We start from the raw sequence: 22,493 nt of genomic DNA, 5'->3' as shown, positions 1-22,493 counted from the left end.
AGCGCTCAGAAGAAATGCTCATGCCTCTTGTGACACATTATCCGTGGAACTCTTGTAGTGTCTTGCAGCACCATAATCTCTCATGCATTGAGTCAGACTGCCACATGACTTAAAATATAGTGCTTAAAATATATTTATTTTCTGTTATTTTCACTGTGCTGTGGCTTAATTGTGTTACATTATGGCTTTTTCCATTGTATTGTGGTTTATTTCCGTTGTGTTTTTCAGCTTTTATTTGCTTTGCTAATTTGGTTGTGTTGTGCACTTCTCAGCCACCGTAAGTTTCTACCAAGTAACAGACAAATTTGCACCAGAATACGGTAGAGTTTGATTGGATACACAGCCTTTCTTTGTCATCAAATAATATATATATGCAAAGCGTTTTCTTTTTGTTATCCTAACTATGCATTGTTAAATATTTAATGTGGTTAGTTGCATTTTATTATTTGTATTTAGCATTGTTTTTACACTGCTGTCTATGACCCTATCAAAACAGTCTGCTGCAACATATTTTCATCTGCAACCAACCAGTTGAGAACCACTGCTACAGACAAAATGTTTGGTCCTTTGTAATTAATTTGTTTTATTCTCTGCTTGTTCAGTTGCCATAAAAAACTACAAATAATTAAGTAGTAATTGTCTTGATAAATTAGTATTTTTAGATTCACAAACTTGAATTGAAACTTGCTGAAATAGCCAGCATTGCTGGTGATCAGCATATACTTTATGCTTTGGATGCTGGGATGCCATTGTGCTGGTGTTCCTACCAGGCATCATTTCTAGCTTAACCAGCAAGCCATCCTTGGTCAACCAGCTTCATCAGAAAGACCATGCAGGTTGATCGGCATTTTTACCAGTGAACAACATGGCTATGACAGTCCACCAGCTAGACCAGCACCAAACCAGCATAAACTACTCAGACCAACAAGAAAGTTCATGCTGGTCTTTTCAGCCAATTTTTCTCTGACAATGGTTCTCCGACAATGTGAAGCAAGTTTGAGAACTTCTAAAAACACAACCCAACTCCATTTCTACTCAGAGAGAGAGAGAAAGAGAGTTTATACCTGGTAGAGTGCTGTCAGTCTGGACTGAAGACAACATTATAAGGTCAAACCCTGAGGTCTGGTTATAAAAATTACTGAGCACTCCTTTAGTGGTAATTAGCCATCACTTGACTCTGCAGGGGTGTTGTGTTGAAATGGAGTGTGTGTGAGGACACAGCAGGGTGTCACTAGCTGAGAGAAACAGAATGATTTAAAAGCCCCACGTTCTGTTAAAAGCAGCTTTTACACCCACGACCATATAAAAAAAAGGGAGCTGTGAAGGAGGAGATGAGGATGAAGAGGTGCAGGGAGAGAGGAGGAGAGCGCGGTTTAATTTCATGTCTCACACAGGGCCATGAAAAGGTCCCTCAGGCAGCACGGCTTGAGCTTCACTGGGCTTGCTTTTCTCATTTCTAGGTCTGTTTCATGTCCAGTTCTTCTCGGGTTGGATTTATGTGTGTGTAGTTGCGTGTGTGTACGTAATCTTCTAGCGAGGTCTCTTGCTGTCAGTGTATTGAGTCACGCAGCTCAGCTTGCCTAGATGAGGGATATGTACTCAATCAAGTCCAAACTGTTGCCCCAGAAGAAACTGCATCACCCTGCTCTCTTCCACTCCCATCTTTTGCTAACCCTCTCCCCCTGACAATGCCAACCCTTCCGATTGCTCACCTCACACATTCACTAACTCACATAAAGAATGGCCACTAACAAGATAAAAAGGGAGAGGGTATACAGGAACCAGGTTTGAGTCATGAAGGCTGTTCGGACTAACAAAAGGAAGGAAAGTTGACACTTAACTATTTAAAATCAAACTAATCAAATAACATAGCTAATAGGCTACACTGTTATATGTGAAAACTTACATATTAAAGACCCCATGAAATCTAAATGAGAGTTTTGTGGCTTTTAGTCAGATATCAGCATTTAAAATGTAGAGTTCTTTAGTTAAACAGAACAAAAGTATTAATGACTCATCTTGCACTTATTCATTTTGTCTAATCAAAAGCTCTCTAGAATGAGAATGTCCCTCACTCTAAAACCATCCACTACCACCTAACTGACTAGGGCTGCATCTGATAATGTAGGCAGCTGACTTTCTGCCTTGCTGCCTAGTCAGTTAATGGCTTAACTGACAGCGTTTTTGAATGAATGGAACCAGAGACCATTTGGCAGAAATGGCCACTTCCATTAAAATGAATGGGAGAAATGGGAATGCCCAATGGCCAATGGATGTAGAATGGAAGTCCCGCCTTACAGGTAAAAGAGCCAATCACCTTTTAGAGACAGACATCGCTTGTCAATCAACTATTTTGAAGTGTTTTTAGCTAAATCTGAGGTAAAGAACACAGTTTATGATACCAATGTTGTCAGACTTCATTTCAGTAGTGATAGGAGCTGCACTTGCATGCCATTTGTTTACATGGAAAATGGCTGCCTTGGAGCATTCCAAAGATGGCTGCCAAGTGAACTGACTTGCTAAAAATACTGGAACTGGATGGAAACTTGTTTTAGAACAGTTTGAAAAGCACCATATTTTCATCCTACCTTTCTATACAGCTGCATTTTCTGGTTTTCGGATGCAGCCTAGCAATAGCAACCCTGTATCCTAATTTGCATACTTCCCAACTACATAGTATACTAAAATAACATATCAATTGAGCAGTATGTCTGAATACTCATCAATATTCATAAAACAGTAGTAATAAATCATAAAAACTCGGATGACCTACTACAACTGCCAAGATTCTGAAATACAAATCCACTGGACACTGAACTATCTCATAATGCCACAGGAGCTGAGGAGACATCAGATTCAAAACGCTGGAAAGAAAATGGCAGAGAACCGCTAATTAGGCAGTTCTTTTTAACTGTAAGTGATATACACTGGTGAGTCAAAACATTATGACCACTCACAGCTGAATCAAATAACATTGATCATCTCCTAACAAGGCCACATAGAAGGTCTGGGTAGATTAGATGGTAAGCGAACATTATTTCATTAAAACATTAATTTCTCGTAGTCAACATGTTGAATGCAGTAGAAATGGGCAGGAGTAAAGACCTGAGTGACTTTGATAAGGGCCAAATTGTTAAGGCCAGATGACTGGGTCAGAGCATCTCTGAAACAGCAAGACTTGTGGGGTGCTCCCGGTTAGCAGTGGTGAGTACCTACCAACAATGGTCCGAGGAGGGACAAACCACAATCCACCGACAGGGTGTTGGATGCCCAAGGCTCATCGATGCACGAGAGCAACGAAGGCAATCCAGTCTGGTCTGAACTGACAGAAGGACTACTGTGGCACAAGTCGGAAAATTTTATTGGATGAAATATGTCTGGGAATGTATTCGTACTGCTCACCTGCACACCTAAAGAACATATTTTATTAATGGCCAAGTACATTCTTTGTTAAATGCAGTACATTCCCGGACAGTATGCGACTTTGAATGCAACTCATATAGCAAATCATATTTATAGTGGTGATGTAAATTAAAGTTATTGGCTATTTTGATATGTCCCACCCCAATTTCCTGATGCAATAGGAAATATGTCAACACAGAAAAGAACAAGCTCAGAAAACTGAGCTTGTCAAGCCATTTCTAGTGGTTTTCCAGGAGCTATTCGTACCTGACCTGACTCTTTAAAATTACTTTCATTGGTGTAACCAAATGCAGTCAAGCTGATTCAGTCCTATTAAATAATATTGTTACCATATGAAGCATATTTACCTTAAAAAATACAAAACCAAAACATTATTATAGTGTAGATTACAGAGCAAAATTGTCAGTTTTTTATGGTCTTATACATTTGCCCTATGGCACTAACTTTCTGGATGCACAGCGTTCATCTGAATAGCCCAATGTACTGTAGAAAAAAAAGAGTGGAGATGTCAACCCACTAAGAGCAAAGATGGCAGAACATACTGAGCTGCTTTTTACTGTATGTTCCATGATTCACCCTCCACTGTTGCAAGGGAAGATTTTTGCAAATGCATTTTGTGCAGCTCAGTTTGACTAACATGGTTAAATAAAGGCAGGATAAAAAAAAAAAGAAAAAAAAAAAGAAAAGAACATTTTATTGTCCCCTGGTGAACCGGTGTCTGCACAGGTCTAGCCACTGATGAGATCTAGCTGAAAAATACAGCACGCCTCTAGGGCCAAATCAAAGCTGTCCAGGTCTGCATCTGCAGGCTACAGAAAAAGAAGGGTGCTGCCAGTGCCCTGGTGAGTCATAAGCAGCGTTATTTAGTGAAAGACAGACCAGCTAACAAATGTATGTCCTTTAAACATTTTCCAAATGTTACATTGTGGTTGTGGGAATGTGAAAATGTCTTGTTTTCATAGTAGATAGCACAATTTGGACAAAAAGTCATATTGTGATTATAACAATCATATTCACATTGTACCTGCCCATTGTGTACCTGTTTTTGTCCACTCTGAGTTTGTCCAGAATTTTACTTTAAAGGACATTAGAACAATATTGTACTATGAAGTTTTCTCCAAACAATGTGAGAACTTCTATCGAATAATGTAATAAGAATATTCCATTTACATTATTTTAGAAACATTTGTTCCTAACCTTTACATAACTCTAGCCAAAGTAGTTGGAACATTTCTTGATAGACCACAGACCAGTTTAAATTCAAGCTAGCCCCAAAATGAGGAGTTCTGATAATATACACTGACGTGCTTGAACTTAAAGCTGGAATTATGTTAATCCCTGTCTCTCTCTCTTTCCATCTCTGTAGTTTGTTGGTGATGAGGAAGTGACTGTATGTTTGTTTGTGTGTGTGTGTGTGCGTGCGTGTGTGCGTGCATGCGTGCGTGCGTGCGTGTGTGCGTGTGTGTTTGTGTAAGTTGGTTTTTGGGGTTTACGAGGAAATGTTTTTAGGTTACACACTAGCAATTACGAGGGTATTATGCTATAAATGTGGTTTATGAGGACACCCCTATAGTGTCCCTGTAATTCAATTGGTTTAAAAAACATACTAAGCAATGCTTTTTTGAAAATGTAAAAATACCAAAAGGTTTCTGTGAGGGTTAGGTTTAGGGGTAGGGGTAGGGTGACTGTCTGTACATAAAGACATCTAGAGCATATGAAGGAGAAACTGCCAAAGTTACATACATAAACAAGCACACATAAACACACTGCAACCAAATGGAAACTGTGCAGTCAGTGACACATTAGCTCTGTCATGACCCTCTGGCTATAAATGTGCAGAACTTTTTTTTTTGCACTAATATATTTAGAAAGACTAGTGGTTATCAAATGCATTTGTATACATAAAGTTGGGTCCAAACGTCTTAGCCCACATCGAAAATCTGGAATTCAAATTCTAATTTCACCTGAAAATAAACTTTTTTATGTAAAACAAAGTAATGTTTTGATGTAAAATGAATAAGAAATATTAAGATTACAATTTTTTTTTTCTTTTTTTCTTTTTTGGTAACTAATGAAATACTTTCAGTATTTTTTACATTATTAATTAAAATTTTTAGTCTAATTGTTAAGCTTTATTAAATTAGAAAAACATTTTACAAGTGGACTCAGCTCCACTGTACAATGAGTATCATACATGTATATGTTGTGTACAAACGTGATTGTCAAGTGTGGAGTAGGTATAGTCAAGTTAAAGTCCTGCCATGTGTGTATGAGACTATCCTGTAAAGGTGTTGGAGTAGAAAACTCTATCTTCAGTATTACAGCAAGATTAATGTTGTAGCGAGCTGACTCGAGCAGGACTGACTAATCAAGCGTGAACTGTGGCACTGTGTGTTAACACTTCTGGGAACCTAGAAAGCCACATACACACACAGAGTCTCCATATAAAAGACAGAAAGCATTAGCCTTTCATAAGCAAGCCCACACCCCAGAGTGAGAGCAAGTCTTTGAGCACTCAAGTGAACACAACTCACAGAGGCACAGCACTGTTAATGCTGGACACCCACACATCATTCTAAACCCTAGCACATAAAGATAATGTTTATTAAAGGAATTTTTATTTTATTTTTATTATTATTATTTTTTATAAATCTATTATATGCATGCTGCACAGCATTATACAAAGGTATAAGAGAGAATTTGTGACCAAAAAAAATTAAAAGAGACTCAGGTTCTGGTCCCATGAAAACCAGGAAGTAATTGTGTTCACTCCTAAACATGGCTTCTGGTCCTGTGGAAATCAGGAAGTGATCTTGTTCACACCTAGACACGGGTTATCATCCTGTGGAAACAAGGAAGCAATTTTGTGTTCAGTCCTAGACACGGGTTCTGGTCCCATGAAAATCAGGAAGTAATCGTGTTCACTCTGAAACACGGCTTCTGGTCCTGTGGAAACCATTAAGAAATCGTGTTCACTCTGAAACACGGCTTCTGGACCCATGAAAACCAGAAAGTAATCGTGTTCACTCCGAAACATGGCTTCTGGTCCTGTGGAAACCAGGAAGTAACCGTGTTCACTCCTAGTCATGGATCCTGGTACCGTGGAATCCAGGAAGTAATTGTGTTAACTCCGAGACATGGCTTCTTATCCTGTGGAAACCAGCAAGTAATCACTCACTCCGAGATTCAGATTCTGGTCCCATGTATACCATGAAGTAATAGTGTTCACTCCTAGACATGGCTTCTGGTCCCATGGAAACCAGGAAGTAATCAAGTTTATTCCGAGGCATGGGTTCTGGTCCCATGTTAATCAGGAAGTAAACTGGTTCACTCTGAGACATGGGTTCTGGTCACATGTAGTTTCGTGGAAACTAGGAAGTAGTCATGTTCACCCCAAGACTGGTTCTGGTCCCTTGGAAACCTGGAAGTTATCGCTCAATTCAGGTCACTGGTTCTGGTCCAGTGGAAACTAGGAAGTAATCGTGTTTACTCTGATACTTGGGTTCTGGTCCCGTGGAAACTAGGAAGTAAATTGTGTGCACTTTAAGACAGGTTCTGGTCCCGTAGAAACCTAGAAGTAATTGCTCACTCTGAGTCATGGGTTCTGGTCCTGTGGAAATCAGGAGGTAATGGTGTTCACTCTGAGACATGGGATATGGTCCCATGTAAACCAGGAAGTAAATTAATTCACTCTGAGACATGGGTTCTGGTCCTGTGAAAACCAGGAAGTTAATGCATTCACTCTGCGAAACGGGTTTTGGTCCCATGGAAACTAGGAAGTATGGGGTTCCCCCTTGAATGATTTCACCCCCTGAATGATTTCGCTGTCCAACAAGGGACATGACATGACCCATCCTCCCCATCCCCCCCAAAAAGTTAAAAACCTTTTATAATTAAATAATAATAACAAAACATTATTGATTACATGTTATTATTATTGTAAAATGCAAAAAAATAAAATAAAATAATGTCAGTGTTAAAAGTGTAAAATATCAGTGTTAACAAAATTAAGTGCAAGGTTCCTATGTGACTTTGCATGGCAATACAAACAATACAAACCTTTACTTTCAAATTTGTTTGTGATTTCCTCAATGTACTACTTCCATTCATAGTATGTCAAGCAAGCATTTTTACCTCAAGTTTTTTTCAACAACACCCAACCATTGAATTCTAATAACATTGAGACATATTTTTACATTTTCTTCAGTATAAATAGCAATTATATTGTTAATGGTTAAAGCTTTTCTAAAAGACTTAGAGGCCATTCAGACCGAACAAGTTAAAAAAGCAACTCGCAGTGCAACAAACAGAGTAGAACACAGGCGTCGTGAGACACATTTTTAACAGTTGAAGTTCCTTTTAACTTGACAAAAGAACTTATAAAAAACTGTGACTCTCCTGCGTGAGATGCTGAAAACACAGTGATACACGGTGCAATGGTCAAAGACATCTGTTTAGTATGTTTACATTAAAAAACAACTGAAAAACAGTATGGACGCAAAAGCGTGTGTAGTGTGAACAGCCCCTTATTCACATGACACAGCACCATTTGAAGTTTTTTCAAAGTTACCTTTTAAAAAAGCAGCCTTTTGTTTCAAATGATTGTAGGTAAATATCAACTTTATCCAGCAGAGTGCTCTTCAATATCCTGATACTGTTTTGCTGAGTGAGACACCACTGCAAATGATTCAGTGAGATAGCAGTCCAAACAAATTAGACTGTGCAATTCAGTTCAGACCTTTTTTATATTTTTTTGGCTAATTCACTGAAAAGAAATGGCAAAAAAAAATATTCATTCGTGAAATCAAAATCACTAGTTCTGATTATATACACAGCTGACAGAGGACACACAAGACACACAGGACACACGTCATAATCACTTATTTGGTCAGTCAGAGGAATGTTTGTCAGATAAGTCGAAGCACTCATGATACTGTATATTTTTTGATGACTCCTTATTCGGTCTTGAGTACTACAACACTGGTGAATACTTGGTATTGGTAATATGGTTTTGATATGAGTGGTCCTGGATACAAAACTACTAGCTCTAGGTATAAAGCTTTTTAATAAACCCAGCAAAATTGCAACTACAGATCAGTGGGTGTCAAAACTGGCAGCAGTTGGTTGCATAATTCATGAAATCTACGGAACAGATTGTAGAATGCACATCTGTATGCAGGGGCATGCTGTCTTGTGCTCTTCTACAGAACGTTGACACACTTGAATATGCTGCCTCTTCCAGGGTCCGCAGCTGACAAGAACAGTGGCCCTTTGAAACAAGAAAAACTTTTTACACTGGATAGTTATTTGTGCTAAAATGTAATATCTGCAAGGGTTCATACCTGTGAACGGAAATCCGCCTCAGCAGAATCTACAAAGGCATTTTTTAAATCCTCATCCAGGAATAATAAAAGACTGTGATTGGCACATACTGGCCAGCACTGAGAAAAGTAACAGGTACAATGTGACAGCGGCATATACGCACTGATTCGGGAGCAGTCCAGACCTATGCACAATAATTTCCACCTGATCAATGATACTGGAAAACTTTAATAACCAGTAAAAATAAAAACAGACCTAAGACGAGCATGGCCCGTATGGTAAATCAGGTTCTGTGTAGGAGCAATGTTAATAGGCCTATGTAATAGCTCACCTAAAAATGAACATTTCTGCCTTCATTTAACTCACCCTCGTCATTTAAAACCAGTTTGACTTTTTTCATCAGTGAAACATAAGACTGACGAATGATCGTTGTGGTTGTCCAAGCTCCAAAAGCACATAAAAGCACTATAAAAGTTGTCCATAACACTCATGCCTTATATTTAAATTCTTCTTAAGCCATACAATAGGGTTGTGTGAGGAACAGGCTGAAATTTATGTGTTAACTCACCTTTTCACCTATTTGAAAGTGGTATGCGTGAGAACGTCTTTGTCACACCGCTCAGGCCTACACACGTTGGGCTGTCGAGAGCTGCACGCAGAGGATGTGTTGCATTGGCAGGAGAAAGTTTAAACAAGGAAGGAGAAAAGGCAGAGAAGAAATTGCACTCATTGGTTCTTGCGTGTATTGTCACTATTTTTGTTAAATGTGTGAAATTGAAGTCGATTTTAAGTGGGGGGCACACTTTGAGAACCACTGGACCAGAGAGAGGCACAATACCTAATGTTATATAATTGAAAGTTTTTTGAGCAAGTAAACTCACTAATGTGTGAAATATATCATCATCAAACAAAAAATGGACTGAAGCATACATATAATGGAATGGATTTGCAAACAAGTTGCCAATTTGTTCTTATTTTTTCTTTGTTCCGACACAATTTAACCCCTGCCCTTGAACGATTTCACCGTCACCGAGGTCTGTCTTGGCCCGGGACAATCATCATTCCATCTTTAAATACATGACAATTCCATATTTTATGGATCTGGTGGCAACTCTAGTCATGGTCACCACTCACTGTCATTGTATGGAAAAGAGCAGCTTGGACATTCTGCAACAGTACTGCCCTGCAAAGCAAAATGCAGTAACTATGCCAAAAGAGTAAAAAAAAAAAACATTTGTTTGGATTTTGCAGTTACTTGCATTTTTCACAGTCCATTTTCTCTGAATCTGAGCATAGTGACCCAATTTCAGTCCCAACTCAATTTTGACAATATGCGTAATTTGTCTGTAGAGTACTGTAGGTATCTCCTTTCGTGCTCCATGCAAGAAAGAGACAGTTACGGAATGATATAAAAGTGAGTGAAAGAATTATGTTCATTTTTGGGTGAACTATCCCTTTAAAACTGTATAGGGCGAAAAAATCAATGCATCTTCTTATCTCTTTACCCTCTCTCTTGTCCTCTGTCACACTCTCTGTCTCTAGATGCTTGTCTCTCTTTTTTCAGTGCTTCTGTGTCACAGCTTTTTAAACAAACATTGTCTCTCTCTTCCACTCTCTCACATCAATAATGTAACTAAATGTATCTCTGTGTTTAAGCCCTAACAGGGCCCTTCTGTCACTTTCCTGTTTAATAATAAACACAAAAAGAGGGGGGACAGAGAGAAAGAGTGAGGGGAACAGTGTGTGTGTGTGTGTGTGTGTGTGTGTGTGTGTGTGGCACAGGAATAAGAATGACATGTCAGTGGAGTGCATTACTCTAGCACTTACTTGGTTTGGCCCACACAGCAGTTTTTGCTTCCATCAGTGTGCAGACATTCCCATCACTCCTGTTCCTCTCTGGATGACAATGGACTCACTGAGTGCAGAACGGCATATTATTAGTGTCCACGCTCAGGGTCACAGGCTGTCTCAGAAGCTATTTAGGAGTTCAAGTCATCCAGTTTTAATTACAGTGAGGAACAAATAACGTAAGGGAGAGCCTTAGATGAAACTGATTCTCACCTATTTTTGTTCAGTATAGCGGTCTAATATTTCCAACCACGCAGATTAGAAAGTAATAGACTGAAACCGCAAACAGATTTAATCTTGTTGACACACCACCTCTGTAGAAAATATTTTATTCAAGAGAATGTGAGAATATAATCCCTGTTTACCAGCTAGGCCTGTATAAGCCTGTATAGATAAATCTGCTTTATAGAGGAGCACATCAAGGTTTTCAGTAAGTTTTATTTTTGTGTTTAATTTGTAATATCTGATCTGTTTACAGTTTTAAAATAGTTTTGTGCCTCTAATCTAATTACACTCATAATGCATAGCTAACATTATAATTTCATCAGCGCAATACAAAAATGTATAAGGTGGTGACTTAAGTGCTACTTAGATAGTCTGATTTAAAGGGATAGTTCACCTAAAAATTATCATTCTGTTATCATTTACTTACCCCCATGTCATTCCAAACCTGTATGACTATCTTTCTTCTGTTGAGCACAAAAGGAGATGTTTTAAATAAATCAATAAATAAAATTCCACTCTGTCTTTTTGAGAAAATGGCAGTTGATGGTGACTCGATTTAAAGCTTAAAAACAAGCAAAAATGATCATAAAACTAGCCCATGTGTTTTCATTGACTTCCCTGTTAGCTCTGTTCATTCCACAATTACAGATGGAGAGACAATATTCTACCCACTGAGGCACCTCGAGCTGTCCTCATGGTCGTCTGTGTGCGAATGTGTACATCAGGTAATTTTGGAGTTTTAGATTATTTTAGCACTTAAGACGGCTAATAATTGATTCTCTCCTGATGTCTGTAATATATAATACATTCATTTGGATGGTTATTAATAGTGCCTTAGAACCTTTTTGAAGCCATAGATGTAGTTGAATTTGATGTTAAGTGCCACACATTTTTATGTAATCTTTATTTATCTTGATTATGCTGGTTTGTCAAGTAAGAGGCAGATGCACTCCCACATATAAACATATGTGTTAAATGTTAGTTAACAAACCATGAGCTTACGATTTCATGGTAGATTGTCCATGATTCTCCTATGCATGCATGGTTTCATTTCACTGTCGTTATACATTTACGTAATTGCAATTTTTATAAGTCCATACGTATTGTATTTAACTTACTTACATCTACAATGCCACAAACAAGAAGTGTGAATTATTATAGTAAAAGTCATCCTATGTAGAATGATTAGAGATAAAAGTAGGGAATGTTAAACACTGCGTGTTGCTCTATGTATGTGTGTGCACACTTGAATGTGTGTCAAATAATAATAAATAAAAAATTATTTTATATATATATATATACAGAAAGATTTTATATTCTGTATATATATTCATATACAGAATAGAAATTATTGTTTAGGGTCAAAGATTAATGGTGTGCATTTGTGTGTCTGTGTGCTTATGACTTGCTGAGTAGGTGCTAATAAAACTGTGTATGTGTTTGAGTGTGTGCGTGCATGAAGTATAAAGATTCAACTTTATGAATAATGCCATGTTAATTGTGACAATAAGTGTGGAAGTTTTTGTAGTATTTTTCTTGTGGGTATTCTATCATTTGGCATAACTTCCATTTACTAATTGCAAACACCACACTAAGTGTGTAGACATAATCACATTTGTTCCGCAGCATTCATTGAATGTGTTGAAAAGGATGCATGAAAATGCTCTGCAGAAAATGCCTTCTAAAGCCAGAGAGCAACTGGTGCGTATTCGCTAATGGTCAGCCAAAATGTGACATGCAGAATCAGCATGAATTTCATTGTATTGCTTTTATGAAGATTAAATGCTGGAAGTTAAAGCAGTTCTCCGCTTAGACGAAAAATATAGATTGTTTTAAATTGTTTTTAATTCATGAAGAACAGACAAATAAAAAAATACTTCTATTAATTCATTATCATAAAACATTTTAATAGTGAAATTTAAGATGCAATTAATACATTAGTTGATAGATACAGTTTGAATTAGAAGAAATTATTTTCAAACTGGAATATTTAGACATTTTTTGGCCTAGTTTTGTTCTAGGTACACTGAGGTCAGTGAGTCTGAGACCATATTGAAAAAATGGGATTCTAAAAACTTTAAAACAAAGAAAAGTTATACATTTGGATTAAGAAAAATATTTAAGATTTGGTACTATATCTAGATTACTAATGAAATGTAAGCAAATTTGTGATCTTTACCATGTTAACTCCTTTGTATAAAAAGTCAGATCTCCTTGCATCCATTAAAGCACATAAGATGCCCTTTGGAACATTCTCAAATCATTCTAGATAACATAGATAATCAGGTTTTGCATAAAACTGGTGCAGTCCATGCCAGCTTGAGTGCATGTTCTCTTTAAAGCTTACGGAGAACATGCCAAATTCTTCACATTTTCAAATACATGTACTTTTTCCCATTCAACTGTTCAGTAAAATTGTTAAGCTGATTATATAATTTGTCATGAGAAATGTTGTATTAAATGAGAAAAATGCAAATAGAAGCATTTAGTCTCTTAGACTCTTGGACTCCACTGTATGTTTTGCATTATAGCTGTCTCTGTCCTGTTTGAACCATTAACAAAGTTTCACTAGAAGGGTTTAATCCTTTAAAAGCAGAAGATTGCCAAAACAGTTATAAAAGTGTCCTCTTTTCATGTTTGCTCTCTCCTAAAGTAAAAAACACTAAAGCTCTCCCTAATCCCAACCATCAAGACATCACTAAGTCTTCAAGAAGAAAAGAGGAGATGGATACGAACCAAATAGCAAGAGACAGAAAATGATGGATTGGTGGAGAGATTTGTGGGGTCCCCATCTGTGAGCATAATCTTAAAAAAAAATCTGTTTACGCACAAGAGAGAGGGAGGGGAGGGGGTGGATTTAGCGTAAGCCACAGAATAATATCAGTTTCATGGTTTTAAGGGCAAATTGAAGAGGAGGGGGAGATAAAATTAAAAACACTCTCATCCTCAGTATATTTGACAGCTGAGTTTTGTGTGTGTGTGTGTGTGTGTATACATGTTTATACTACAAATGTCCCAAAAGGGAGAGTAAAACCTGAGATCCCCTACCTTGTGGGGCCCAGCCAGCGGTCCCCATGAGGGAAATGGCTTATTAAACATACTAAACGATGTTTTTTTGAAAATGTAAAAATGCAAAAAGGTTTTGTGAGGGTTAGGTTTAGGGGTAGGGTTAGGGTTAGGGTCAGGGGATATAAATTATCATTAGATCTGTATAAAATGTGTGTGTGTGTGTGATTTCTGCCTTCTGTGAACATGTGCCATGCATATGACGGTGCGTATTTCTGTTTGCTCTGTTCAGTTTGTTCAGTTTGTGGGATTTTAAGGTCTTTAGATGAGGGCTTGGCCCATTTCATGCTGCCCAGAAGAGCCACAGCTCAGGCCCTCATCTGGAAAAATATGTGTATTATTTAAACATTTCAGAAATAATTCATTTGTAAACAGTATTATGGACTCAAAATATCTCTTTTCTCTCACTCAGTGATACACTGTTCATTAGATGAATGTCAGGGAAAGCCTGATATGATGGGATAAGACTGTATTTTGACAGATGTTTTGCCCATGGTGCATTTGTCATATGGGAAAGTGACAGACGCCTTGCAGTGTTGTGTGTGTGTTGTTTAGCTAGTGTTTTTGAGGACAAATTTTTCTGGAGGGCCTCTCCTATAATTTGTGCTCTTCTTTTTACATTCAGTGGGGTCCAAATGTCCAAATTGAAAATGTCAGATTCAAAATCTAATTTAAACCTGGTAATAAACAGAAAAATATTTTGTTTTTTTCAATTAAAAATTTTCTGCTGAACTTTTCACTTAAATTGTTACATTGCAAAATGTTCAACTGTTACCTTAAAAATCAATTTCTCTTTTATTTAATCTTAAAAAAATAAATAAATAAATAAATAAATAAATAAAAAAACATTTGTTGGTCAAATGTAGTTAATTTAGACATGTTAAGTAGGCCTAACTTTATTTTAATTTGAATAAAACCAGTTCATTTTCATGTTACCGCATGAAGTATGGAGCTAGAACAATGACTAAAGCATTTAAATCTGAAATATGTTCATATGAATATTAGACTTTTTTTTATTATTATTTTTTGAATAGCAGATTTTTTTTGTTTTGAATTTTTGAAGGTGGAATTTGATGTAAAATTTCAGATTTTATTTTTACTGAAAATTTGAAAATCTGAATGTATACAGCTAATTCCACCACTAAAACATAAAAATAAAAAACTTGATTTAAAATCACAAATTTATAAAATACACCACAAAAATCATCAGTTTTGTTAAATGTCACATGTCTTAAATTCAAATGAACACATTGCAGATTCAAATATTTAAGTCATTGTTCTAGCTCCATAATGAAGCACATTTTTTTTTTTTTTTTTTTTGGTTACCTGACAGAAACAGTGTAATTCATAATTATTAGGAATATCTATTAAATGAGATGCAAAATAGAAGCATTTTCAATAGTGTTCTCACACAGATTTCTGGACCCAACTATAGATGATATAATATTATTTAATTTAAATAAAATAATGCTAAAAATATAAACATAACTAATTAAATCTCTTTCGTTGTCTATATTTGTCCATCTGTCTGTCTCTCCCTTTCTGTCTCTGTCTGCCTCCATCAGTTATGCTGCTGGATACTACTGAGTCTACCGCTGAACTGGGTTGGACAACGTATCCTGACACAGGGGTAAGATTCATGAATTAGATTAGACAGCACACATTCACTGCAATTTAACCCTCATGTTCTATTGAGATTGACATTACTGTTTTTATGTTTGGGGTCCCAGAGACCCCAATGATGTAAAAAAAAAAATGTTTTTTAAATTAACCAAATTCTTTAAATATGTTGCTCTGACCTAATCAAACCCAGTAGAAGGATATTATTGAAGCTTAAATGTGAAGCAGAAATATGACTGGTCTCGATTCTAGTTACACTGTTTCTGTTTGGGTTTATTTTGATCCCCACAAAAACACATTAAAACACTATAACATAATTTAAAATAATATAAAAATTAATTGCATTTATTCATGTTTTATTTCACAAATGACATTTTATTTGACATTTTTTTTTTTTTTATGGAGGACATTCAAAGCAGGTTATCAAGTTTAAATTTATTTTATAGTTCAGAATGTAAAAAGTCAGAAAGTATCAATTTGATACTTCAAAGTTAAGTGTAATTTTAAAGCCCGTTTCAGATCAAATTAAAATTTATTAATTACAAATGTATTAAAATTCATGGCTTAGACAGAACAGAACACATGGGTTACAGTAAATACATACGGTGGAGAAAACAATCACACTTTAGCGTATTCTGATGTTATTGATTGTACACGATGGTCTCTTACTTGTGTGTTGGTGTCCAGCGGGTTAGAGATTGTGATTGTGAGTGTGTGCTTTCTGCTTTAATCCCACCTCATTGAAAGGACAAGAAATGGGGCATATTAAACCTTCCCTCTCTCAATTCCTTCATCCTTTCATGTGTGTATTTGATGGCATCTCGAGCGTGATATCTGATGTCTCTGTGGCCCTGAGCAGCTCTGGGCCTCTGACCTACTGAGTAGTACTGAACTCAGTCCTTACTTCCCTTAATCTTTCCTGCACCTTCATCTCTCTCTCTCTCTCCCTCTTTCTGTCAGTCGGCCTGTCTACATATCATTGTTGATCTATCCATCTGTGCTTTACTGAATTCCTCCTCCTCCCCTTCACTCATCTTCTGTTTCTCTCAAGCTGTTCATCCCATCTTGGTTTCTTTCCATTCAAGTCCTTTTCTTTCCTTGTTCCCAGAACGAATTGCAAATATGCTGTTGTTACAGTACTTTAAGGAGCTATTTCTACTCTGATCTGACCCTTAGAAGTACTCTAAGTTTTGTGAGTGTAACCTAATTTAGTCAGGTTGATTCAGTCATATTACAATTTTTATTTTTGTATTTTTTTACCACATTTTTAGGTTACCTGACAAAATGTTTCTCACAGTGTATGCTCACTCTTTCTTAAATCTCTCTCTTCATATTCCAGCAGTCTTTTCCTGTTCAGTTTTTGAGCCAGTATTTCTCTCTCTTTCTCTTTAGTCATTCTGTCTGTATTTATTTTCTTCATCCTCTCCTCTCCCTTTTTCAGTGTGACAGTTGTTTGCCGCCTTTCTGTGAGTCAGAGTGTGTGTGTGTATGTCTCTGTGTGCCTGTGTACGTGTGTTATTTTTACATTGTGTATCTCTGGAGAGATTTGGGGTTTCCTGGAAAAAGCACACAATAGCATCCAATCTGTGTTATTCACCCCCCCCCCCCCCCCCCCCATAAAAAGGTATAATACACTTTTCCACAGATATATGGATTCAGATCTGTTGACATGAGTCCCATAAACACACAACAGCTTTGCTAACATTGCATTTTCTTCTCTATATCACTCCAATATTGACTATTTCTCTCAATTTTCACCATGCTTCAATTGAGAGTAGGCTCTGTTAAAGGGATAGTTCACTCATAATTACAATTCTGTCATCATTTACACACCCTCATGTTGTTCCAAACCTGTATGACACTGCTTATTTCCATACATTGAAAGTGAATGGTGACCAGGGACTGTCAAGATCCAAAAATGAAAAAGTACCATAAAAGTAGTCCATTCTTGTGCACTACAGACTTGTGCGCTTTATAATAAGTCTTTTAAAGTCATATAATAGCTTGTGTGAGGAGCATTTTTAGGTAGTTTATTAAGTCGTTCTTCACTGATATTTTTTGCCTTAGCTCTCAAATCATGCACATATTTAAATATTCAAGTATTCATCAAGATTTCTCACACCAGGTTTGATGTCAATGATGCCAAATGTCATTGATTCTCATGTGTCTAGTAACCAATCGTCAATATGTGCATATTCAAATTGCACAAATGAGATTTGAGAGCTATGGTGGAAGAGAATGTTTTCAACCCCTGTCTCATGACATGTAATGACAGTATGAGATGGCAAAAGCGTAAGAAATCGAGTTTGCTTGTACAAAAATGTTCAACTTTAAAGAGGCCCTATTATGCTTTTTGGGATTTTACCTTTCCTTTATTGTGTAATATAGCTCTTTGTGCATGTAAAAGGTCTGCAAAGTTACAAAGCAAAAGGGAGTTATTCTCTCCCACACACAACACTGCTCAAGAACTACAAGAAAATAGATACTTTACGGAAGAAATGGCTGGACTACAGTCCAGCCATTTCTTCCGTAAAGTATCTATGTATCTACTTTGGCCCAACCACAAACAAGCGTAGTTATAGCCGAGGACAGGATGAGTTGGGTTAGTGTTGTTGCCATGTGGAGAAGACGTTGTTTTCTTCACTGCGAAAGCAATACCTCTTTGTTTGGACTTCCAAAGGCAGACAAATTGAAGTCTCAATGGTTAAAATTTATTTTAATTATTTAGTAGTACAACCACAACCAATGCTGTATTTTCAAGTTGGTTACTCCTGAAAGATGGGGCAGTTCGCACTTTGTTGGGACAGTCTGGTACTTCAGGATCACAACCTGTAATGTTTGATTATTTGTGGATTTATCTGCTACCCAGAGTTCAAATGCAGAGTTTTTTGTGGTAGCTACGGTGTACACCCAGTGCACAGCTGTAGGTCTCTGCTAACCTGCTAGCTAATGTTATTGTGTTGAAATAGATTTGCTAATCAGCTGCAGGCCCAATTTTACCTACAATTGTGTAGAATCATGCAGATTGTTTGTCATTCTTACTATCATGAATAGTGATCAAGTGTGGAGATAGATTTCTTTTTACGAATGGTCATTTTACGTCCGCAATCCATGGTAGTGCTCGGCTAACTTGTTATGTAATGTTATTGTTTTGGTAAGGGTTTACTATTCAGCTGTGGGCCAGCTTTTACCTAAAACTGTGTAACAAAATGGTCGATCTCAAGAGTCTTATATAATTATATAATTACAAGCTGTAATGTTACGACCGCTATCCATGGTAGTCCACGGTTAACTTGCTCACTAACTCTCTAATACACAGTAATGAGGGAGTAAGCTTCTGTTCTCCGTTCATAGCTTGGGCGAACAAGTTTGGCTACACCCATTCCAGCAAAAGATGACTAACTTAGATGCACTACGTGTCTTTTACTTGAAGCTTTGTTAGGTTCACAATAATCAACAGTGTACTGGTAAGAAAGCTACAAAATTAAAACGTACCACTGTGAAACGTCCTGCTCAAATCGTGCTTGTGAAGGTTGTTCGGGTCAATCAGCTTGTTCTTCCAAACTTTCATTATCGGACTCTGGCTTGGACTGGTACGGCAAAAACCGATGCCACTGTTATCATAGTTACAATAGTGTTTACAGAGCTGCTCACGAAGCCTCAGGAGCTGAAACTCAGTTATGGTAAGGGGCGTTACATTTCCGACACATGCTCTATGCGGTTGACCAATCACAACAGACTAAGCCAGCTGACCAATCAGAGCACACTGGGCTTATCGGAAAGGGGGGCTTTAAAGAGACAAGAGGTAAATCAGAGCATTTCAGCCAGATGATGAAGAATGGGGAAAAGAAATGTACAGTATGAGAAAAATAATGTCTTTTTTTAACATTTAAAGCATGTAAACCTATTCTAGTAGACCCCCAAAATAAAATTATGAACCTGTAAATTAGCATAATATGGGCTCTTTAACTCCCACAGAGAAAAATAAATGAACAAATAATTAATGAATAAATAATGTTGTTATTAGGATTTTTCCTAATTTTAACCCCTTACCCTAATCTAACCATATAGTTTAACCCCTTATCCAAAACCTTAATCTAACAATGATTTTAATAGGAAAATCACCGTTAGGTACCACAGAAGAAAGATAAATATTGGGGTTTTGAACAAGCGTTTATATTATTTTTCAGTTTTAAAACCTTATCCATACCCTAAATCTAAACATAACCATAAAATGTGAAAATGTTATAGGAAAATAACTTTTGTGAACCACGGAATAAAATAAACATCAGGGTTTGGAACAAGACATGGGAAGCCTACAAACCGATCTCATGAAAAGTCGTACGAATTTCGTACAAGCTGTCAAAATCATATGAAATCGTACGAGTTCATTAGTATGAATTTGTAGGAATTGTAGACGTGCAAATCCCCGGATATAATGTGGAAGTAAGCGAAAGTTCCATGTGTCAGACATTGTGTACATGCTTATTAATTTTATGCACTAACCCAAACTCGATATCTAAATTAAACCCATAAGCATGATTTAAAGGGTAAAGAGCATGCTGTGTATGACAGAAGAAACTAATTGTCATGTTTTAGAAGGATACAGGGGAGAATCCCCTGACTGGCTGGTGTGAAAGTCATACTTATTCTTACAACCCAACTTGTATGATTACATTTGATTTAGCCACGATTTGTGTGGGAAGCATATCACAGGTTATTGACATACCTGCATCAGTCATTTGTATTGCATAAATAAATGGAATGGGAAACCAAGTTTGTTCACAGATGTTTCCTTTCCTACAATAAAGTGCTTTTATAGTAGGCAAGCTCAAATTTGATGCCTGTATTGTATCGGTTTAAAAGTTGATTGTTGATTGGTTGGTTTAAAAGTTGTAACTTTTCATATTACATCTTAGGATTTCACCATTTCATTCAAATTATTATGAGTTGTTATGAGACATGGTTAAATATTTTCGGTAAATAATTACTAAAATTTCAGTCTGTTCATTACACAAATCTATTTTATCACTTCAGGAGACTTCATATATAACACTCCATATATGCACTAATGTTATGGATCTATCATGGTGCTTTTTTGGTCGGACAGCCCCTGCTTACAATTCACTTTCATTGTATGGAAAAGAGCAGAATGAACATTCTGCCCAACATCTTCTTTCGTGTTCTCCAGAACAAAGGAAATCCTTCAGGTTTGAAATGACATGAGGGTGAGTAAATGATGATCATATTTTCATTTTTGGGCGAAAAACTAAATTCCTTTATCTATATATTGTGCACCTGATATTTAAAAATATGTGTATATTTTTAAGAGAGTATCAGAAATGTTGTGGTACCGTAGTAATGGCTGATTTCCCTCTCTCATTTTTTCCAGTGGGACGAGGTGAGTGTGTTAGACGACAAAGGGAAACTCATGCGTACCTTTGAAGTCTGCAATGTCAATCAGAACCCTCGTCTCCAAGACAACTGGCTGGCCACACCCTTCCTGTATCGGCAGTCAGCTCCACGGATCTTTGTGACTCTACGTTTCTCAGTCCGCGACTGTGCCAGTCTACGTTCCCCCTCCCCAACATGCAGGGAGACACTGACACTGTACTACAAACAGGCTGACTCCCAGAGAGAGCTCAAGAGAACCTGGGCAGCTGAGGTGAGGGATGAGGGATTATAGCTCATTCAAGGCAGGGGAAGTTGATTTTAATGGGATTAAAGTAGGATTGAAAAGTGTTATTGCACTAAACTCAATTTTTGTATAAGAAATTTTCAAGTAGAATATGATCTGATGCAATGGAAGAATTTTAACATTTATTATTATCTCCAAAAAACATAGCTCATGAAAAAGAAAATGTCTAGAAGTGTAAAGGATGTGCCCAAAATTATAATGATTGCCACAACCCTGACTATGATAAGCTTAAAGGAACAAAAATGAAAATTCTGTCATTATTTGTTCACCCTATTATTGCTCTAAAGACTTTAACATTTTCAAATGTCTTTTTGCCATACAATGAAAGTAAACAGCGTCCAAATCAAATATGGTGACATGTCAATAACATCAAACCTCAATGTTTTTTTGTTTTTTTGTTTTTTGTCTCGTAAACAAAAAATTCATGACATCATGACACAAGAACCAGTGAAGATGTTATTGATGTGATGGCATATTTAATATTTATATTTAAATGGGAGTTGATTAATAATTTGATTTAAGAGTAAATAACAACTTAAATTTAAATTTGTTCATCGCATAAAATAATCATATGTATTCAGAAGACTTGGAAAATAGTGCATGAGTTGCCTTTACTTTTACTGTGGTTTTATGGTCTGTTTTTTGGAGTTGTGTTTTTTATTGTCTTTTTTGGAGTTTGAAAGACCAAAGTCACTATTCACTTTCATTATATGGTGTAAAGTCCTGTGAGGATAAAAATTCCTTTTGTCTTCTAAGCAAGAAAGAAAATAATATGGCTTAGGACCGAAATGAGGGTGAGTAAATAATGACAGAATTTTTAGTTTTGGGTGAACTATTCCTTTAACCATTATGCTACCAGATTTCCCAAAAAAAAAAGTACATATATCCTCGTGAGACCCCACTTCATTTTGTTTTGTCTTCGCTATATGCTATGCATAATTTAATTAAATTTGACCCAACTGATCTAATTTCAGGACACTCTGGGCTGTCATTAAAGAGTTAAACTTTCGATGCACCGAGTCATGTGACAAACGGAGTTTGTCTTTGGGAGAAATGGCAACAAAAATACATCTTGTATGAAACCTCATTACGTTTTTACATTGAAACCTGACTGTGTCAAACAATTAGAGTCTCTAATTTTATCCGCACGCTGTTAAACCAAGTGACCACAGACGATGATTATAGGGCTATTTTTCCCTTAGAAATCACATATTCACTGTGCATTATCACATTCAGAATCAATGAGTGCATTCAAAAGTTGGAAAATGTTGCTTTCGGAGGCTGTGTATAT

At 36.8% G+C, this 22,493-nt stretch overlaps 1 protein-coding gene across 4 annotated transcripts in view; it reads left to right on the top strand.

Moving 5' to 3' along the window:
* The window catches only part of LOC127453426 (ephrin type-B receptor 5-like), a 71,551-nt gene that overhangs the window by 14,632 nt on the left and 34,426 nt on the right, over positions 1 to 22,493 (top strand). For 3 of the 4 annotated variants that reach the window (XM_051719744.1, XM_051719742.1, XM_051719743.1), the window contains exons 2-3: positions 15,450 to 15,514; positions 20,897 to 21,169. In XM_051719744.1, coding sequence (XP_051575704.1) covers positions 15,452 to 15,514; positions 20,897 to 21,169 — 336 coding nt within the window. In that variant the 5' untranslated portion in view covers positions 15,450 to 15,451. The remainder of the gene's footprint in view (positions 1 to 15,449; positions 15,515 to 20,896; positions 21,170 to 22,493) is intronic. The other variant, XM_051719745.1, reaches the window with a different exon arrangement.

This window comes from Myxocyprinus asiaticus, chromosome 15 (assembly GCF_019703515.2).
Source record: "Myxocyprinus asiaticus isolate MX2 ecotype Aquarium Trade chromosome 15, UBuf_Myxa_2, whole genome shotgun sequence".
Lineage (NCBI taxonomy): Eukaryota > Metazoa > Chordata > Actinopteri > Cypriniformes > Catostomidae > Myxocyprinus > Myxocyprinus asiaticus.
This window is presented reverse-complemented; position numbering and strand designations above follow the sequence as displayed.